Here is a 22,868-nt window from a genome sequence, read left to right on the forward strand (position 1 = left end):
CTCGCTCTCATTCATTACATATTAATCTAAAATTTTTAGAAAGGTTTCGTTTTGAGAAGTATTATAGCTACAGAAATTTTTTATAATAGTAAATTAATAGATTGACGTAATTATATATAATATATTAAATTTTAACTTTATAATTTGACGTATTATATTAACTCGTTGTAAGAGTTTTAAGCCTCGTTTGGTTATGCAGCTAAGATGAGATGAGATGAGATGTTTTCTTGAAAGTTGAATAAAATATTGTTATAATATAACTTTTTAATATTATTTTTATTTTGAAATTGGAAAAAATTGAATTATTTATTATATTTTGTGTGGAAGTTTGAGAAAGTTATAATGATTATATGAGATGAGATAATTTGATTTTGTGTAATCAAACCACCCATTTTAAACTCTATGTCCTACACACCCATATCCTGATGGGTTTAAGATAGCTTAATAGTTATCACTTAATTGATGAGTCATAGTGGTATAAGAATAACCCTTTTTCTAATCATAGTGGGACACAAAGTTTCTAGAGTTTTTGATGATCAGAAGTCTATGAATAATATTGAGGGGTTAAGGATTCTCACCTACAACATTATTGTGCCTCTAACCATCGAGAGATATTTGTAAGGCTAAGTTGCTAGGGTAATCATTCTCTCATAGTCAGATTAGATTCTTCATCGATCTGTGATGAATAAAGGTACATCTTTTAACTCTTATTATTTTATTATCGTGAATTATAGAATATCGAAGATCCGATTATTAATGTTCCTATTAAAATAATTAACATATGGTATCAAAGCATCAGAGCATTAGGCTTTAGGTATTTTATGATTTCGATAAAATATACAATAAATAAATGACTATTTAATTTCCTCCATGTGTCTTTATTGATTTTATGTTATGGTCGACTGAAAACACACTGACCTTTTGGTATGACAAATAAATTTACAAAGGTATTTTTTAACTTACTATTCTGTGTTCTCATATGAAGAGAATTACGCAGTGAAAGTGTTTGTTTCAGTTTTTAAGTTATTTTCTCCCTTTTGTTATATTGTGTATGTGTTGGGTATGGGGCTGTCATTTGTTGGGTAAGGGGCTGCCGTGTTGGGTAAATGTGTATTGTGTATTGTAAAGCTGAGGAGGAAGGGGCCGCCTGTGGGTTGGTAGTGTGCAGCATAAGGTGGCCGTGTCATTGTGCCAATGACTTGAGGTGTATAGGGGCAGCGCAGAGGGACTGTGTAGTCTCGAATGGGCACTACTCCAGCTGGATTATGTAGCTCGTCGGGGCTGAGGGCTGTTGGTGCAGGGAGGAGGATTAGAAACTCCTCCGCGACACCTCTGTGATGGCTGTAGAGGGCTTTAAAGTTCACTGGCTGTGGCGTGCGACGATGTTATAGTAAAAATAAAAAATAAAAAAAGGTGAAACCGTTAATGGAGGTGGACTTCAGAGGCGGAGGAGGCTGGGGAGGCCATGCCGTCTTCCCCTTGCTGGTGATGTCCACAGTTGCGCCGAACCGAAGGGAGTTTGAATTCTCCCACTGGTGCGGCGCTGCAATCGTTGATTCTAACTTCTAAAGGGTCTAGGCTTGGGCCTTGGCCAAGTCCAAGAGAAAAGAAACGATCCATTGTTGTGGGCCTTGTGGCCCAACTTGAAAGAAAATTTAGAAAAAAAAAATGGGAGGGGAAGGTATCGGGCCTGAATAGTAGGCTCGACCCATGTCAACACTTAAATACATATTGTTAAATACATATATGAATTATTTTGGCTCTTCTTTAAATTATTGTTTTTATGCCATATATAATTTTTTATCCAAATATGGGGCAAATGATTTACACCAAAATTACAGAAGAGATTGGTTGCCCAAATGTATAAGATTTTCTTAAATTATGATAAGAAGAAGATGTTCAGTTATATTATGCCAAAACGTTTTTGAATATGAAAATGGTCTTTGAATATGAATATGAACAATTGGTTTTTGAGTATGAAAATATTGAAAAGTTGCTCTGATTTTCTAATAACACGTTTATGAGATTTGCATATGAAAATGAAATATTTTATTTCTGCATACCGAACTTTCTGAAAAGGCTCATGTTTACATACTAGTATATGTTCTCTACACACTGAATTGTTAATAACTTGCCCCTTATTTCTATAACATTTTTCAGATAATTTTAATAGTACAGCTGAAGATCAAGATAAGAAATTATATATAAGGCTACGTGGGCATAATGGATTAAGTACAAAGATAGTACAAAGAAATCATGTTTTGCTCTATTGATTGGGTATCTTGGAAAGTTGATGTTAAATTTGAGGTTTTTTGTGGTGTTTAGATTAATCTTGTTAGAGTAGTTTATCTTAAATAGTGAGTTGCACGTGTCATTGAAAACTTTGGAGTCTATAACTATATGGTTGAAAAATGATTTTGAGTGATAAGGAGTAACTCTCCGATCCATTCTGGACCGAGGTGTTACATTTGGTCATAGGAACCTTTCATTTAGTTTTGAGTACCGTTCATTGTTTAGACCTCCATAACACAGTTTTTATGCCTTTTGTGAAGCATAATTTAATTTCCCTATCTAGACTAGACACTGATAGTTATTCCTTTTCATTCCATAATGGTAGTTTCAATTTGTTTAGAGACACCTTATCTATTGATTCTGGGTTTCTTTCCGATGGCCTTTATCGATTTTGCCTCGATAATACATTTGTTAAAAATACCTATACCCATCACCATGAAACATGATGAATGAAAATTCTTATGACTTGTGGCATAAAAGATTGTGGCATATCTCCAAAGAAAAGTTACAAAGATTAGTAAAAGAAGGGATACTTCCACATTTAGATTTTACTAATTGTGAAGTGTGTGTGTATTGCGTTAAATGAAAGTAAACCACACATACTAAGCAATGTGCCACAAGAAGTAAGGAGTTTCTTGAAATAATCCACACAGATATATGTGGACCATTCTCCACTGAATGTTTTGGTGGAGAAAAATATTTTATCATCTTTATAAATGATTTTTCACAGTTTGGATATATTTATTTGCTACATGAGAAATCTCAATCTGTTTCGGTACTTGAGGTATTTCTCATGGAGGTGGAAAGACAATTAGGTAGAAATGTGAAAATCATCAAGTCAGATTGATGTGGAGAATACTATGGAAAATATGACGAATCGGGTTGTAACCCTGACCCATTTGCCAAACTTCTTGAACATCATAGCATTGTTGCGTACATGATGCTAGGGATGACACAATAGAACGGTGTTGTTGAAAGGCGTAATCGAACCTTATTAGATATGGTTAGAAGTATGGCAAGCAATTCCACCTTACCAAAATCATTGTGGGGTGAAGCTATTAAGATGATAATGTATATCTTAAATCGAGTTCCTAGTAAGTTAGTTCCAAAAACTCTTTTCGAGCTATGGACTGGTACGACACCAAGTTTAAGGCACATGCATGTTTCGGAATCTGAATTTGACATTGGGACAAGTAAAGATCCACTAACGTTTTCATAAGCCATGAAAAAAGAGTTGAAATCCATGAATCAAAATCAAGTCTGGGATGTTGTTGAATTGCCTGAAGGGAGTAAAAGAGTCGGGTGTAAATGGGTCTTTAAGACCAAACGCGACTCAAAAGGCAATGTTGAATGATATAAGGCCAGACTTGTTGCTAAGGGTTTCACGCAGAAAGAATGCATTGATTACAAATAAACTTTTTTTCCAGTATCTAAAAGTAACTCTTTTAGGATCATTATGACATTGGTGGCTCATTATGATTTAGAGTTATACTAAATAGATGTGAAAATAACATTTTTAAATAAAAGTTTGGATGAAGAGGTTTACATGGAGTAGCTAGAAGGTTACTAAGAAAAGGGCGAAGATCACCTAGTATATAGGCTCAAGAAATCGATCTACGAGCTTAAATAAGCCTCCTGACAATGGTACTTAAAGTTTAATGATATCATTACTGCTTTTAGATTTAAGGAAAACATTGTCAATCGATGTATATATTTAAAGGTCAGTGGGAGTAAGTTTATAATTTTGATCCTGTATGTTGATGATATCTTGTTGGCTAGTAGTGATTTTGGCCTACTTTATGAAACCAATGGTTTTCTCTCTAAAAACTTTGAAATGAAAGATATGGGTGAGACATCCTTTGTGATCAGAATCGAAATTTTTCGAGATCGAAAACAAGGACTGTTGGGATGGTCTCAGAAAAGTTACATAGAAAATATTTTTGAGAAATTTGGTATGGAAAGTTGTTCATCACTGGATACTTCTATATCAAAAAGTGACAAGTTTAGCTTATCACAATGTCTTAAAATTGAGTAAGTGCGTAAAGAGATGAAAAAAATCCCCTATACTTCAGTTGTGGGGAGCTTGATATATGCACATACTTGTACGAGGCCAGACATTAGTTTTGCGGTCGACATGCTTGGGTGCTACCAAAATAACTCAGGGATGTCTCATTGGAAAGCAACAGAGAGAGTATTGCGATATCTGCAAGGAAGGATTACCAGCTTACCTTTAGAAGAACTGACAGTTAGGAGGTAACTGGATACTCAAACTCTGATTTTGCTAGTTGCTCTGATAGCAGTAAATATACTTTAGGTTATGTTTTCCTATTGGCTGGTGAAACGATCTCATGGAAAAGTATGAAGTAAACAATCACTACTTCATTTACAATGGAGGTTGAGTTTATGGCATGCTTTGAGGCCATAGTGCACGGTTTATGGCTGAGGAACTTTATCTCAAGACTTGAAGTTATCGACTCTATTGCCAAGTCGTTGAAAATTTATTGTGATAATTGCTCTACAGTATTTTTCTCCAAAAACGATAAGTATTCTCAAGGTGCTAAGCACATGGAGTTCAAATACCTAAGCGTTAATGAGGAAGTACAGAAACAAGTAGTGTCCATATAATATATTAGTACTATGCTTGTGATAGCAGACTCATTGACAAATGGTCTAGTAGCGAAACAGTTTAAAAAACATGTTGATACAATGAGTTTTATGATGTGAACATATTATTAATAAGCTCATAGATGTTTTAGAATTCTATTTGGACACTTAATGATATCTATTATGGTTGTTTTGTTTCTATTTTCTTATCTTTTCATTTTATATGTATATTAAATGGTGTGAATGAATGATGACAAGATAATGTCTACAATAGATATGAATTAGAACTCAAAACATTACAATATTAGCCTTAATTATCCCAATTAAAGATCATGTTAAATTAAGTTACTGGTGTTGTAGTATATAGAAGAGAATTTGTTGATTATATAATAGAGGACCGCCATGACTTGCATTAATAGTTGGTTTGACATTGATATTATGGAACTCATGTAATGTATTCTGAGCTATGAAAGTTTTCTGGAAATAAATTTGCGCAATATGGTTAATTTTCTGTAATAAATCCATGAATAGAAAATGCTATAGACGTATGGGCCAAGTGAGAGAATGTAAGAGTTTTATTTAAATTCCATGTCCTAGACACCCATATCCTGATAGGCTTAAAATAGTTCAATAGTTATCACTTAATTGATGAGTCACACTAGGATAAGAACAACCTTATTTCTAATCATAGTGGGATGCAAAGTCTCTAAATTTCTTAATGATCAGAAGTCTATAAATAGTACTGGGGGGTTAAGGGTTCTCACCTAAAACATTATTGTGCCTCTAGCTATAGAAAGACACTTGTAAGGCTAAGTTGCTAGGATGATCTTTCTCTCATAGTTAGGTCAGATTCTTCATCGATCCGTAATGAAAAAATATACATCTTTTAACTGTTATTATTTTATTATAGTAAATTATTAAATATCAAAGATGCGATTATTAATATTCATGTTAGAATAATTAACACATATCAATTTAAAAGTCTTTCTTTTATATTTATTTTTGCAGTTAAACCATTTCTAAAGAAAAATAATTTCTTTTTTCTTGAAATAAGGCTTTTCCAATCATTAACACCCACGCGGAGCAAACCCGATCCGTGAACCCGCCAAATCATAGACGACACGGAATCCTTGCTGCTGGATATTACCAACGATCGACAAACCTCTCGTGGTACCTGCAAACGCGAAGCAAAAGCTCCCATCGGTATCCACCGGAATCAGATAATTAGTCGCCGGCAACGACACGTCGGCGCCTCCAAAATGCAACACTACTGTTGGTACCTTCACCTCTGCCTTCCCGGACAAGTCATAACAAGTGTCGAACAACGAGAATTCCGGTGCCCGCTTCAGGCTGGATGTTCCGGCCCGGAACGCGTTTCTCAAGGCTACGTATGCGGGTCTGGTTAAGCGGGTTACGGACGTGCCCGAGTCAATGATGACACCGCCGTTCCCAATCGAGTCCAGTTTGAACAACGAAGCTGTAATGCCGGTGACGCGCACTCCCCCCACACTGATCCCGAGGAGCTCGACGTAGTAGAAAGTGTCGAGCTTGGGGTTCACTAGCAAAGGAGTGAACCGGGCTGTCCGAGAAACGGCTGCGTCGCCAAACACGATCGACGACGGTCTGGACGAGGCGGAGCGGTCCACCAAGCAGTAAGAGAACTTCCGGTTAAACTGTCGACCGGTCTGCAAGGGAAACGATAACTTCCCCCGACCGAGGCCCAACAATCCCGCAGCACCGACGAACAGGCCCTCGTTATCGTGGCCACATCCGAGAGCCACGCGTCCCACTTTTTCGCCACGGAACGTCAGCGTTTCTGTGGAGAACTCGCCTACTGTGAAGGATCCATCGCCGTAGGAAACTTGATAGAGACACCTGTCACGTGAGTTGCAGCCCTGAGAGTCGAGCTTCCGGCACAAGGGGGAGCCACAGGATATGCCGACGAAGGATCTGGATTTGGTGGGGTCGAAGACCGGGTCGACCTGGGAGTAGCATTTTCTACATGGAGCACACTGGATCCAGATTACATCGCTCCCGGTGTCCAGCACCATGTACACGTACTTTGGAGGAGTGCCCACGCCGATGCGCGTGAAGTACTCCCCGCTGCCCTGGGACAGGCCGGATATGATGGAGCTGCTGAACCCGTCGACAGTGCCGGCCGCGCGACTCCCGTTTCCAACAGCTGCTAGTGAGGTTAGGGCCTTGACTCTGAGAGCGTCGCGTTGGAGCCTGAGGTGGAAGAGTTGCTCCGGAGTTTTGTCGAGGGACAAGGAGTCTAAATGGCGTAATTGGAGGGTGGTGGTGGAGGCGGCATTTGGGTCGTGCACGGTGGATTCGGGAAGCAGGGAATCTGATTCCGGCCATGAGAGGGTGTGTGTGTTGGAAGAAAGTGGGTTGAGGACAAGGTTTTGGTACTGAAGTGGGGCTGAGGAAGAGGTTGAGAGAAAGAAGATGAGAATGGTGAGGGGAAAAAGGACAGTATTTGTCTTTGGGATGGACTCCATTTCGAAGACACAGGCGAAGAGGAAGGAGGGAGTCTTGCGCGAGAGTGCATGAATGATGGGGTGAGAGAGGATATAAATAAATAATGGAGAGATAGTTGTTGGTGTTGGTGTCGAGTTGAGCTGTTAAAATATTATTTTTTAATATTATTATTATTTAAAAATTTAAAAAAATTAAATTATTTATTATATTTTATATTAAAATTAAAAGAAGTTATAATAATAAATTGAAATGATTTCATAAATAAGAGTTTTGCAAGCAAGGGAATCCAAATCAAGCCTCTATCTATCATATTCCTAACTCCATGAACCAAATAAGAGGAGTGTTTTGGTGTATTTATTGGCATTTTCTTCTTCCGGCACCTTCAATTCCTAGTTATGAAAGAACATCAATATGGCGAGAAAGACAAGATCGAAGAGTCTAAAGTCTAAAGTACTAGAGCAACATCCAAAGAATACACGATTGTGCCGGCACATGTGCATCATGTGCAAGTCGCGAGGGAGGATTGGATCTTGAAAAGCTGAAATCGAGGAAGTCGACATGCGGTCAGTGGATTTATGGTTTTATGGTACTTTCGCTAAGGAAGTACATAGTTTGGATAGTGCGGGTGCCCCACTTGTTGGTAACATGACGAGAATTTTAGGTACAATATCTAAAAGATCAGCAAGTGAGGAATGTTGTGGTGCATTTTGTTTGGTTGCTAAAAGAACGGCTTCGGATTTTCCAATCCAGAGGAGAAAAAAAGAGAAAAAATGCATACAAAAACGTGTGAACACGAAGAGATGGATGGGAGAGGGGAAAAAGGGATAATATTGAGGGAGGAAAAGAGAAGCCCCAATTAGGTTTTGACTTGGAGTTTTATTATAAAACTATTTTACAGTTTATGTTATAATCCATTATATTTATAATTGTGCCAATTCATTACAAATAATTTTAGTTTTATATAACTACGTACTCTCTTTTTGATAGGTCGTATTTGATAGAGATATTGGACATGAAATAACATTATCCGATGCATGATAGTAGGCACTTTGAGTTCGGGTTAATTTCTCCAAAATTTGAGTGACTTTTTATTTGTTTGAATCTTTGGGGAAAGGAACGGAAGTTGGGGTTTGTAGTGTATGACAGCGATAGTTGAGAGACAAAATGCTTAATTTTTCTTCTTTTGTCTGTGAAAGTTGTGTCAGCATTGACTAATATTATCTTCAAAGTGATTGGAGGTTTGGCCTTTCTAGAAGGACACGTGAAAGGCACTTGCCTAACTCTCTTTACAAAATCTATTTGAAATTTGAAATAAAAAATAAAACAAAAATTAATGTTTTCAAAATATCATGGGAGGCAAGTGCTCATTCTCAGGAACAAGCAAACAATGCTCAGACCTAAGGTGTGCAAACAATGCTTGCACCCCAATGTGATCAAAATTGCTCGAACCCAGGGCAAGTAAGGACGGCTCGCACTGGTGTGTCTGCACCTCAAGTGAGTAAAGAGTGCTTGAACCTTAGGGGGGAACAACAACATCTTTAGATAAGGGTGATACCTGCATATGCGGGGGCGGGGTCACCCCTTCCGTACACCCCGCCCTTGCATTTGCTGGGGGTGGTGTTTCAAGCCACGCACCCCGCCCTAGTGCTGGGGGAGGGGGCGGACATTCCTTCCGCCCCACCCCCCGGGAATGTCCCCCCCCCCCCCCCCCCCCCGGGCCATTTCAAGGGTATTAATGCCTCATTCGATCTAAAAATTATTTTTGCGTCTAAAAAATATCTTTGAACCCAAACTAAAATTATTATATAATTTAAATTGTAAATTAAAATTAAAATATATAACAATAATTTAAAAACTGACAACATAAAAACTATGTTATCAATTTTTAAATTTGTTAGACTTGATCATAAGAGTATTAGACTTGTTCACAAGATTATATTGTGGATTGACCTCCTAGACCAACCTTCATATAAATAAGTCTTACTTGTAATATAGACTTATTTATATATATTATAAAAGGAGGGGGCGGGGTGGGGTTGAACCCTATCTCGCCCCTGCCCCCGCTGTGGGTGCCAGATGCTGGCGGGGCCACCTGCCCCTCACATCTGGCAGACGGGGTGATCCGCCCCTTGACACTGGGGCTAGGCGGAAGAGGGGCAGGGTAGCAGGGATGTGGCCTACTGCCCACCCTTATCTTCAGAAAGCAAAATTGCTCGTGCTTGAGACAAGCACCATGAAAGAGCATGAAGGCATTGGGAAAGGGGTTGAAAGTGCTCACTTGGTGGAGATGCAAGAAAAAGTGTTTGGCCCAAGAGTGCTCGCTTCGGGCAAGGACTTTGTTGGTAAGAAGTGCCTGCCGCCCTCTTGGGCGAGCACTATGTTGATTAGAAGTGCGCACACCCCAAAACTCAAGTAAAGTGCAGCTAGGAAGGGCAAGCAAAAGTGCTCGAACTCCGAGCCAAGCAACAATTCTCGCCACCCTGATGAACACAAATTGAAAGAAAGTGCTAGGTCCGAGCAAGCATTATGAAAAAGGTGGTCACCATGAAAAAAATGGAGGTAGGACGGAAAATGAACTTAGGATGGAAAAATGAAGGGGAGATGGAAAAATAAGCAAGGACGGAACAATGAAGGTTAGAAAAATAAACCTTGGACAGAAAAATGAAAGTGGGACCAAAAAAGGAATCTAGGATGGAAAAATGAAGGTAGGATGGAAAAAGGAACCCGTCCCCCAAGTGAGCAAAAGTGTTTGCCTTAGTCCTAAGTCACGACTATGTTGATCAAAAGTGATTGTCACCCTTGTGGGTGAGCACTATGTTGAGCAACCGTGCCCGGCACCTCGAAGGTGAGCATGTAAAGCGTACCTAACTTCTGATCAAGTTGGTTAGGTACAACTATGTGGTAAGAGCACATCCTTGGCTTTCTCATAAAAGTTATTTGAAATTTCAGGAAAAATAAAATAAGAAGTGAAGTTTTCATAACACCACGAGAGGCAAGTGCTCATACCTAGGGACAAACAAACAATGCTCAGACCCCGAGACGAGCAAACGATGCTTGCACCCCGAGGTGAGCGAAGAAAGCTAGCACCTTGGTGTGAGCAAAACTACTATAACCTTAGGGTGAGCAACAATGAAAGAGCATGAGGGTTTTAGGCAAGGGCTAAAAGTGCTCTCTTGGTGGATTGGGAACAAAAAGTGTTCATTCCAGAGGCCATTAAAAGTGCTTGATCCAGGTGAGGACTATTGATCAGAAATGCTTGCACCTTAGAGCTCGAGCAAAAGTGCTCGAACTTAGGGTTGAGCAATAGATCTTGCCATTTGGGTGAAGACAAAGGAAGAAAAAGTGCTAGGTCCAGGTGAGCACTATGTTGAACAAAAGTGGTCACCATCCTCGAGGCGGTCACCATAGAAAGTGAATGTACCTATGACAAGAAAATGAAGGTAGGATGGAAAAGTGATGGTAGGATGGAAAAAAGAACCTAGGACAGAAAAATGATGGTAGGATGGGAAAATGAACAATGGACAAAAAAATGAAGGTAGGACGGAAAAACTAAACCTGTCCCCCAGGGCAAGCAAAAGTGTTCGTCTCGTCCTTGAGCAACCAATTTGCTAATCTAAATTGCTTGTCACCCTTGTGGGCGAGCATTTTGTTGATCAAAAGTGCTCAGCCTCTATAGGGCGACCAACGTGCTCTCTAGTAGGGCGACCAAAGGGTGACTGAATAGGAGGGCCAAACAACAATAGCTCGTACCCTAGGTAAGAAAATAGTGCTTGCCCAGTGGGGGTGAGGAAAAGTGATTGTACTTGAGGCCACCAGAAGTGCTCGATCTTGGTGATGACTATGTTTGATCAAATGTATTTGTCACCTTTGAGGGCAATCATTATGTTGATCAACAGCACTCGACACTTCAGAGGTTGACCAAAACTCTTATCCTAAAGGGCGAGTGAAGCGCACGAACCCTGGGTAAGAGAACACTGATGAGCTCTTCCCCCGGGGGCGAGCAAGGGACTTCTTCTTATGCCTAGAACACCATGTGCTCACACCCCAGGGAAAGGAAAAGTATTTAACCTCTATGGGAGCTTGGGCAAAAAGTACTAGCTCCATGAGAAGTGCTCATCTAAAGGTGAGAGAAAAATAAATGAAGTGAGGTTTGCAAAAATCCTCACCACCCAGGGCGAGCAACAATACCCCCCTCCCAGGGATGAGCACTTTGCTTGCATTACATGCTCAGAAATTATGCCTGATGGCCGTGGGAGCTCAGACAAATCAAACTAGCTCCACTAGATCTAATGCTTACGTAGGAGCTCGGCTCTCAAGCATGTAAAGTGTACTTGATCTCCATAAGTATATGACCCCTGATACGATTGGTCGGATAAGATGAGAGCTTGACTTCTAAGCATGTAAAGTGTACCAAATCGCCAACACTATTAGACATCCAATCAAATTCATTGGATGACTTGGGATATCCGACCTCCAATCAAATTAGTCAAATTATGTGGTGAGCAATAACATCTCGCACCCTGGGGGCGAGCATTATGCTTGCATCCAAGCAGACTGCTAGCACCCCATCTTTAGATTCACGATAATTGTAGCACCACAACTAGAAATCTTCATCTCAGAACAATCAAGTCGACGACACATATACCCACTAAATGAAGAAATCTCGATCACGTCGACGCGGTTGTCCATCTCTGTCATGTGAACCATGGTCAATGAACAAACATGGTTATGCAAGTCCTTTGGAGAAGAAGACATCTGAAGCAAAAAGAAAAGAGAAAGAACATAAAAATGAAGAACAATAAGAGGATAGATGGAGAGTGGGGAGTGTGAGACAGATGAAGATGAAGTTGGTTCTGGAGATTTTTGGTTGTCGAATGGTTTGATTTGGATCAAGGCTATTTCTATCTAATTCGATTTGCTATAAGGGTATTTTAGTTAGTTTGAATATGTGGCAGGGGCATTTTAGCCTAACTCGGGTCTCTTGCAGGGACAATTTGGTCTGGTCACCATCTTTGGTAAGGGTATTCCAGTCCAACATAAGATATGTAGAGGAACATTGTGGTCTAATTCATCACAATATCTATATTCTTGAAGTACTAGTAGCCTTTTGAGATTGCTCTAGAGAAGACAAGCTATAAACCCATTATTGTTGATTGTAGAAATTTTAACTAGACTATGTCCCGTAGTTTTTTCCTTCACATAGGAGGGTTTTCTACGTAAAACTCTTGGTGTCTTGCTTGATTTTCTTTATTCCATTTGTGGGGTTTTTTTATTAGATCGGCAATTTTATGGTTTTCTACGTAAAACTCTTGGTGTCTTGCTTGATTTTCTTTATTCCATTTGTGGGGTTTTTTTATTAGATCGGCAATTTTATTTGCACAAAGATAGATAGAAAATATTCTGTTGTGTTTTTTGTGTTCACCCTAACAAAGTGGTACTAGAGATTGGTTGATTATTTCTTGCTAATTATTTGTATGGACTAAATGGAAGATTCATCAGGTAGCATGATTAAACTCACTTCTTCCGATTATTGAACTTGGAAGACAAGGACGAGGGATGTCCTAAATTGCAAAAGAGTCATTTGAGCCCATTGACTTGGCTGGTGTCAAACTAGACAAGAAAACTAATGATGAATGGAAGAAATTGAATAGGAAAGTTGTCGATCATATCAGGTAATAGGTTGATTAAAGTCTTCCATTATGTATCCAAATAAGTAGATGGTTACAGTCAATTGATGAAATTAGAAAGTCTTTATGAGCCAAATATTGCACAAAACATAGCCATTATGATAAGAATGCTTATGAATTTAAAGTACAGGGATGGACAAAGCGTTGCATAGTATTTGAATAATTTTCAAGAATTGCTAAATGATTTTTCTGCCATGAAGCTTGTCTTCGATGATGAGGTTCAAGTTTTACTTTTGTTGAGTTCCTTGCCAGACAATTGGGAAACTTTAGTTGTATCTTTCGCAACTTAACTCCCAATGGTTTGATGACTATGAATATGGTGAAATATTGCCTGTTCAATGAAGACTCAAAAAGGAAAGAGCATCATATTTCTTCTCATTCAGAGACACTTGTTATGGAAAAATAAGGGAGGAGTAAAAGTAGAAAACTTCATGGCAATAACAACTGTGACAAGTCAATAGGAAGGTCCATTTCAAGAAAAATGGATAAAATGTTATCATTGTGGTAAGCTTGGGCATATGAAGAAAGAGTATAGAAAGTTTAAAAATGAATAGCTGAAAGAAGAAGGTGAAGGATAGAAAGAAGAAAAAGAAAGTGTTGTAGTTGCATTTGATAGTGATGTGTTCGTTGCTTGTGATGATGCTCATGTTAATGTCGCTTTTCATGACTCTACTTGAGTAACTTTGGTGATATAGTAGCTTCTTTTCATATTAACCCCACGCAAAGATTTCTTCTATTCCTATATTAGTGGTAACTTTGGTTGGATTAGGATGGAAAATGAATCAAAGTGTGAAATTGCGGGTGTAGGAAATGTGCAATTGGAAACTAGCATTGGGTTCAAATTTATTCTCAAAGATGTCAAGCATGTTCCTGATATGCGTTTCAGTTTGATTTCAATTTGAAAGTTGGATGATCAAGGCTATAATAATTACCTGGGAGGAAGAAAGTGGAAACTTAGTAAGGGTGGTTCTCTTATTCTATCTCGGGGAAGAAAGATCAACACTCTTTACAAGATAGATGCAAGATTGATCAATGGAGATGTTATTGCTGCTGGGAATGAAATCTCCATTGAGCTATGGCATAAGAGGCTTGGTCACATTAGTGACAAGGGACTTCATATTCTTTCTAAGAAGCAGTTCCTATCCAATATCAAAGGTACCTAACTAATGCCTTGTATTCATTGTCTCGTGGAAAAGCTACAAAAAATTTCTTTTCATAAATTTTCTCCATATAGAACGAGCGATATTTTTCACTTATTTCCTATTGATGTTTGCACTATGAATGCCAAAAGTCTTGATGGTGAACTTTATTATGTTACTTTTATTGATGATCACTCTAGAAAAATGTGCGCTTTTCAATTGAAAACTAAAGACCAAGTGCTAGATGTGTTCAAGGTCTTAAATGTGAAAGCTGAAAGGGAAACTGGAAGACATTTAAAATGTGTTCGGGTAGATAATGGTGGCGAGTATAGAGGACCATTTGAGGAGTATTGTAAAATTCATGCCTTCAGGCTTTAGAAAATAGTTCCCAAGACACCACAATGGAATGGTGTGGCAGATATGCTAGAGAAGGAATATAACAATTTGTGGAACTATCAAGTGTATGGTCTCTTATGCAAAATTGCCTAATTCCTTTTGGGATGAGGCAGTGAGGACATCAATTGACTTGGTTAACATTTCTCCTTCAGTTCCTTTGGATGGTGACATTCTTGAAAGGGTTTGGATAGAGAAAGATATCTCTCTTGAGCATTTGTGGGTGTTCAGTGATGGAAACAGGGCTTTTGTTCATGTTCCTAAAGATGAGAGATCCAAACTTGATAGAAAATCCAAGCAGTGCATCTTCCTAGGTTATGCACATGAAAAATTAGATTATATACTATGGGATCCATTTAAGAAGAAAATTCAAAGAAGCAGAAATGTTGTTTTCTTTGAAGATCAAAACATTAAAGATGTGAATAAGAATAAAAAGATCGAGTCTTTCAATGAAGAACTTGTTGACATGGTTTCAAATTTTCCTTCTTCTGCGATTCATGATGAACATGGGAGAGATGTATTAGAAGAACAAGTTGATGTTGTTAAAACTGGTGGATCTGAAATTGATGATATGAGACTAGAAAAACAAGCAACCTCATACAAAATTGCTCGTAGAAAATCGGTTAAGAAGATCTACTAGAGAGCGTTAGCCTTCGACCAAGTTTTTTGCTGTTGAGTATGTTTTGCTTTCAAATGGGGGAGAGCCAAAATGTCTTCAAGAGGCTATGCAGTATGATTAGAAAAAGGAGTGGTTGAGATCCATGGAAGAAGAGATGAAATCCTTACATGAGAACCATACCTATAAGCCGGTACAACTACCAAAGGGTAAAAGAGCACTAAAGAATAAATCGATTTCTAGGTTGAAGACTGAGCCAAATAGCTCACAATTAAAGTACAAGACACACTTGGTTGTGAAGGGGTTTAGTTAGAAGAAAGACATTGATTTTGAAGAACTTTTTTAGCCCATGATAAAAATGTATTTTAGCAGACTTGTCTTGGGTTTGGCTACCAGTATGAATTTAAAAATTGAACAGCTTGATGTGAAAATTATTTTCCTCCATGGTAACTTGGAGGATGAAATATATATATGGAGAACTAGATGGGTTTACAACAAAGGCCAAAAAGCTTTTTGTACTTCATGAAAAATAGTTTATAGGGACTCAAGTAGGCACTTAGAGAGTTGTACAAGAAATTTGATTCCTTTATGGTTGAGCACGGGTATGATAAAACTAGTTCTGATCATTGTATATTTGTTAAAAAGTTCTCTGATGGTGACCTTTTTATTCTCTTGATATATGTGGATGACATGTTGATAGTTGATCGTGATTTGAAAAAAAATTGATAAATTGAAAAGGGAGTTGAGTAAGTCTTTTGCTATGAAAGACTTGGGACTTGTAAAATAGATCCTTGGTATGAAGATCTTGCATGACAAAAAGAATGCCAAGTTTTGACTATCTCAAGAAGGTACTAAACATGTTCAACATAAGCCTGGCAAAACCAGAGAGTTCTCCACTTGCAGATCATTTGAAGCTAAGTTCAAAGTAGAGTCTTATAAGTGAGAAAGAGAAGGAAGAGATGCAAAACGTGCCTTATGCATTAGCTGTGGGTAGCTTAATGTATGCCATAGTGTGCACAAGACCTGATATCGCTCATGTTATTGGAGTTGTTAGTTGATTCCTCTCTAATCCTGGCAAAGAACTTTGAGCAGCTGTGAAATTGATTCTCAGGTATCTCAGAGGTGCTTCCAGGGTGTGTTTGTGCTTTGGAAATAGTAAGCATAAGCTTGATGAGTTTACATATGCAGATATGGCTGGTGACATTGATTCCAAGAAGTCTACTTCTGAGTGCTTGATTACTTATTCACTGGGAGCTATGTGATGGCAATCCAAATTATAAAAATATGTTACTTGGCCTACCACAGAGGTTGATCATATTGTCATCAATGAAGCTAGTAAGGAGTTGCTATGAAGGAAGAAGTTTTTAGAAGAATTGAGTCAGAAACAAGAGAAGTTTATTCATTACTGTGACAGTCAGAGTGTTATCCATCTCAGTAAGAACTCAACTTTTCATTCAAGATCCAAACATATTGATGTAAGGTATCATTGGATTCGTGATGCAATGAAGATGCGGTTATTACAGATTGTGAAAATCCATACTAATGAGAATGATTCATATATATTAGAGGGCACTACGGTAACATGTATAACTTATGAGGGTATAATTTTCATTGTATGTTTAGTGTGTGTATATATATATATATAGTGGAAAAATAATGATTTACAAGTGAGTTTTGTTGATCAAAGGGTTTTTCCCTCTTGTGTGGGTTTCCTCCATGTTTCATAACATGGTATTAGATCATGCTTGTGGTTGATTGCAAATTTGTTTATTCCATTTGCAAGTTTGAATTTGCCTAATCTGTTGCATGCATTAAAAAAAGAGTCGTAGTCATCGTTTCCACGTCTTTAGCTAGTGGTACTTGTTTGACGGTTTTTGTGCTATCGGTTGTCAGTTGTTACGGTTCGGTTGCTGTAGTTAGGCTTTGTGGTGGCTAGTGGTGTGGCAGTGCCGTTGGGAGTGGCTAGAACAAACGTTTCCGGCGAAGCACTCGGATGCACACTGTTTTTGGTGTTTTCCAGCATTGTATCTGATTTTAGTTATAGGATTTAAGCTCCCCATTGTCCTCTATGCCTCTCGGTAAGTTTCCCATCATCGTCGGCCGTCGGAAGGGCCACCAATTGTCGACAACTTCGAAGCTGAGGGAGTGTTTGGTTGCGGTGCTAAGCTATTCAACCTTGGAGTGCAAATGCCCTTAACCTGGAGAAAGTGTCTGCCCTTATCTATAATAGCGTATTTTTAGTAATGAGAATAAGGTAATCCACAACCAACTTATTCTTGTTTAAGATAAACTAATTCAGGTTTAAGGATAGTTTCAAGTTAGTACAGGTACAATCTTGTTTGGACTCGATACAGGCTAGTTCTGGTCGATACAAATTGATTCTAGCTGATACATATCGGTTCAAAGCCGATATGTATTCTGGTTATTCTGGTCTATATCTCGTGTAATTTCTGCATATTTTACACGACTTCAGCTCAGTTTATATTTTTTAGATTGGTTTCTTCAATTTCTATCCATTTTTCACATTCTGTATTGGTGTCCAATCTTCTGGTTGGATTGTGTGATATTTCTCAATCGCATGTCTACTAAATTTGAGTCATTATCTCTTACATCATGCTTTAATCTGCCTATGAAGTCGGTAAAATGAAATGAAAATATCTGTTGGAGTGTCTTTAATGGGCAAGGGTCCACGTAGTCACTTGATTGACGCAAAACCCAACTCAACTAGTTCTACATTTGCTCAATGGGGACAAGAAGATACTCATATCTTGTCCTTGATGTTGTCTAGCATTGAGCCTAATATTTGTTCTAGTTTGATATATCGTCACACTGCTCGAGAAGCGTGGGGCATCTCAAGCAGATGTATTAATGTGTTGGGAACATGACCTGTATTTATGAGTTGTGTAAGTAGTTTTTTGTGTTGGAACAAGGTACTTTAGGTCTTGAAGAGTATTATTATCAGGTTATGAGTATTGTGAAGAGCTCAAAATGTATCAACCTATTACATCTGATGTTTCATGTAGGCAACAACAACGTGAAGATTTCAATGTTGTTCGGTTCCTTGTTGGCATGTAGCCAGAATATGAGTCTATTCGTTTCCAAATTTTGGGTAGTTGACAGCTTCCCTCATTTCCTGATGTGTTATCTTAGCTACAACATGCCACATTGTTTGGACTTGGACCTCATATGGCTTCTGGTTAGAGTAGTGAGAAATCCACTTAAGATGCCTCTTATTCAAGTCAGAATGTTACTCTTGTTGGGTGTGGAGGTTGTGGTGGTAGAGGTGCACGTGGGGGATGTGACATCAAGGGTGGTTGCACTTGAGGTCGTGAATCTTGTGAGTGCACTCATTATGGTCATAGTAATCACTCGGTAGACTATTGTTGGGATTTATATGGTAGACAATCTGGGTCCTCTAATCAGACCATTTGTCAAGATTCTACCTTTCCATCAGTTAGCTCCAACCCACCTATAGATTTAGATATGATTAGCATACCGAGGGATGGGTATGCTCAGGTTTTGTCTCATATACGGGCTCCTTCATCTTCCATAACTACTCTTGCTTGATTAAGTACAACATTTGCATATCTTATCTCATCCACTCATGATCCATGGATCATCAATTCAGAAGCTAATGAACATATGATCGGTGGTTTCTATAATTCCTTGTTTAATTTGGATACTATGAAATCTCCAAAGAGTGTTACTCTTTCTAATGGTTCTCTCGCTAAGGTTCCAAGTGTTGGATCCACTAAACTCACTGACTGTATATCCTTGTCATCTATTCTATATGTTCCTGGCTTTCCCTTTAGTTTGTTGTCTATCAGTAAGATTACTCCAAATCTCCAATGTTCAGTGACTTTTTACCCATCTTTATGTATCTTTCAGAATTTCAAGACGAGGAAGAAGATTGGTATGGGGCATGAAGCTGGTGGCATGTATTATCTCGATTTCAAGCATTCACCCACTTGAGCTTTCACATCCTCATCATCATCCGCTTTTGGATGACATTGTCGCCTTGATCATCCCTATTGAAACATTAGATTAGGGATCTTGGAAATGTATCTTCCTTTCCTCGTGAAGCATGTCAACGTAACAAACATCATCATGTGTGTTAATGTCACTTTTTGTATACCTAAACAAGGTTATAGCAACTCGACTTGGGATCTTCACTTGTGAACACAAAGAGGAAGGTGGGCTTCGGGTGGTCTGGGGAACCTCTGATGCCTAAGTTAGGCCCCGTTTCGATGTTGAGTTGAGATGAATTGAGTTCTTTATGAATAGTAGTGAGTTGAGATATTAGAGTGAGTTTTGTGTGGGCCACCTAATATGAGTTTAGATGTTAAGATGAGTTAGATGTATTTATGGGAAGTTAAAAGATGTTATGAAAGAGGTTTTAAGTTGAGTGATATTTAGTGATTTGAGGGTTGGGTGTTTAGATGTTAGACTCAGTTTAAAATTAGATTAAACTTAGTTGATCTTAGTGTCTCCAAGTTCCAAACGAGCCCTTAGTCTTGCGTTTTTTCAGTATTCCCGTTGTCAATTTTAAGCTGTCCTACCTGCATATATTCTAGTCTGGATATCTAATGCGACATAGTGTTCTGAGTTAGAGCTTTCAATATGGCGTGGCTGATGGGATGGCGCTTTTAATACAGCCTTACTTCTAGGGCGAGTCCCGGTGGTGGACGAATGATGCAGCCACTTTTGGTCCCCTCCGTTAGAGAATGAAGGGTCGTCGACATCTTCATGGGATGTCAGAGTCTGCATGTCCCATCTGTCCCCTGTGTCTAGTTTCCCGCACTATGCATCCTTCATCCTTTGATGCAACCTTGAGGGCTAGACACCTTTAGCGACTCTGGGGCCTCGGAAGAGTGACACTTGGGTTGGAACATGATTCAATGTTGTGCCAAAGCCCAATTAGGACAGGCCGGGAGGGAAATACCCCTCCTAGTTACCCCGCCAATTCTTGTTGGACTAGTTCAATAGGAATTCTATTGTCGTTGTGTTCTTCTTCTTCTTCTTCTTTTCTCTCCTTTTTATTTTTTATTTTTTGTGGCGGCACGTTTTTGACAGATTTGACGTGCACTTGATTGTGCCCGTCGGGCTTCCCTTGCGTAGGTTAATCGAATGACGGTTCCTATCCCATGTCACTTAAGGGGTCTGCACCCATCCACCTTCCTTCACACAATGTGTGTCTTGCTGCTTACATGGGTTAGTTCAATTGACGCAGGGGCTATTTAAGGCCCCCTTTCCATTTTGGTCTCTTTGCCTCTATTCTCTTTCGGTGACCTAGAATTTGTCTTCATGTCCATTTCTTCTCCATTTCCTTCTTTCCTTCTTTCGTGACCTTAACCAGTCTTATTCTCCCCCTTTGATGGCTGCTAAGGACGCTTCTCGCCATTCTGTTCGACACCCTAGTGATGACGACCCATCATTGGCTTGTGAGGCGTCTCGGTCCTTTGAAGGTTCCAACTAGAGGTCGAAGGAGACTTTTGCTATTCTATGGCCATTGAAGGCCTCTTATGGGTTCCTGGACTCCATCATCTAGGAGATTCCTAGGGTCGTGAAAGGGTCTCGAGGGTTTCGCCTCGAAGGTGGTGCTATACTTTGGTATGTTTGCTAGCGGGTTGTGGCTCCCTTTCTGCAGGCCAATTCATGAAGTTCTGGACTTCTTGGCTTGAACCCTGCGCAGCTCTACCCCAACGTGTAGAGGATCTTGGTTTGTTGCAGCATAGTTTAGCACAGGGTGTTGGAGGTCAACCTGAAGCTCCCATTGCCCATGAGTTCTTCTTGGTCCACAATATTTTGAAACATAAAGGGAACACCAGCAGCTTTTGCTTGCACTTGGGTAGACAATGGCCAATTTAGAGCCACAATACAAATAGGTCAAAGATTGGAATCGATGATTTTTCTTCTTGTTCGGCAAGGGGTGGGAATTCCCTGCCGAGTAGACTGTATGAAGGGAGTACCCCGTGCCGGCCATATGGGGGGTCGTGCTTGCGGACAAAGAAATCAGACCAAAGACGACTCCCGCGGAGGTGAGGCGGTTGAAGATTGTGCGACACTGAGCAAAGGTGCACCCAGATGAACCTTTTTCTGACGCCCTACTAATCGAAGCCAATATAAGGTTGCATTTGGCCCCCTGGTGCACACTTGCTTTGATGACTGCACTATCACCTTGCGAGCCAACACGCTTCAAGACTGCAAGCAGCCCTCGAGCCTACCATTGGAGGGGAAAGGGAAGAAAACCTGGACTAAGGTGTCTAAGGATAGTAGTTTAGACTCTGCTCCGTTGCCTCCTCTTGGATAGCCTTCCATCCCCATCTTAGTTTGTCACCCAAAGCCTTCAGCATTAGTATCAAAGTTTACTGTTTCCATTGGGACTCATTTTGTTCCTAAGACTGTGTCACTTCCAACCCTATCAAGAAAAGCGGGGGCTAAATAGGTGCCTCGGGAAGCTCATGCGGCTCACAAGATGGCAAGTTTCAAAGGCCATAGTCCCTCTAGTCGTGGTTCCTCTCCAGGCTTCTCCAATTACGTATTCTCTCATCCCGCCTGGCTATGTGAGGGTAGTTGAGACCCTTACGTGGGCCTATGAGAGGCTTTTGCTGCACTTTTATGGGGCTCTGTTGAAACCCACCCCCAGAGAGTATAGTTTGCGTGTCACCGCCCAAAGTTACTGTTAAAACGATCTCCTCCCTAAAGGTTGTTGAGGTGGGCGACGTGAGGTTCCTAGTTTTCTGGGAACAGAAGGGGGTTGGCGAAGAGGAGGGGACTCTGAACTTGGCTAAGGGAGGGTTTCTATACCTGAGTCCCCATTTGAATAGTCTCCCAAGCATGAGGTTGCCTCGACAGAAGCCCCCTTAGAGGTTGAGTCTGAGGTTACAACGACTAGAGGGGAAGATCAAAGGGAGGTGGTGAGTGAAGCCGGGATGGTGCCAGATAGGGGACATGAGGATTTGATCATCTAGGCCGCACCTAGGGACGAGTTGGTTTCAATGGGGCTAGTGAAGTCTTGCCTACCTCGCTGGAAATTGAGGTCGAGAAGACATTAGTGTAGGTAGGGAAGACCTAGCCGTTGCGCATGAGTTCGAGGCTGAGATGTGATCAGTGGAGATTATCAAAGTCTCGCCAACCCCGATTGATATTGGGGTTGTAATGTCAAGCTCAGGCATGAGTAAACTTCTTGCTAGCAAGGACATAGGGTGGGTGCCCGAGCAAATCCCATTTGCTAGTCCAAAGGGAGGCAGTGCTCGCGAGGAGCCAACGTTTGAGGAGGCTAGGGACCAGGTCAATGAGCCTAGGTCAGAACTTGGGTGTAGTCCCGAGGTCCGCCTCTACCCCGAGAAGCAGGGTGTCTGGTCCTGGATTCCCTTCCAATTCCCTATCGGTCGGGATTAGGGAGGGTGCGTGAGGAATCCATCCCAGAGATGACCGAGTAGCTTAGGGACCTCTTCTCCAGGGTATGTTTTATCGCCCTGCCTTCTCTTTCTTTTCCCTTAGTTCACTTTAAATGCTCTAACTTCATTTTCCTTTCATGACAGGTGGCAGAGCAACATGCAACTTTTATTGTGGATGACCAGGTAGCTCTGGAGGAAGAGAATCGGGTGCTCCATTCCTTGGCCAATCTGGCCTTGTGACACATAAGGCGGG

At 40.1% G+C, this 22,868-nt stretch overlaps 1 protein-coding gene and 1 long non-coding RNA gene across 2 annotated transcripts in view; one reads left to right on the forward strand and one right to left on the reverse strand.

Annotated features, from left to right (window-relative positions):
- The first annotated feature begins 1,763 nt into the window (after nt 1-1,763).
- The window catches only part of LOC121247861, a 28,293-nt gene continuing 7,188 nt past the window's right edge, over nt 1,764-22,868 (forward strand). Inside the window, exons 1-2 of the long non-coding RNA XR_005937299.1 lie at nt 1,764-1,897; nt 21,566-21,570. This is a non-coding gene — a long non-coding RNA (uncharacterized LOC121247861). The remainder of the gene's footprint in view (nt 1,898-21,565; nt 21,571-22,868) is intronic.
- Nucleotides 5,871-7,477, reverse strand: LOC121247860 (aspartyl protease family protein 2-like). The gene has a single exon (XM_041146325.1). The coding sequence runs from the start codon at nt 7,398-7,400 to the stop codon at nt 5,964-5,966; it is 1,437 nt and encodes a 478-aa protein (XP_041002259.1). The 5' UTR covers nt 7,401-7,477; the 3' UTR covers nt 5,871-5,963.

The sequence above is a fragment of the Juglans microcarpa x Juglans regia genome, chromosome 1S, assembly GCF_004785595.1.
Source record: "Juglans microcarpa x Juglans regia isolate MS1-56 chromosome 1S, Jm3101_v1.0, whole genome shotgun sequence".
NCBI classification, from domain to species: Eukaryota; Viridiplantae; Streptophyta; class Magnoliopsida; order Fagales; family Juglandaceae; genus Juglans; species Juglans microcarpa x Juglans regia.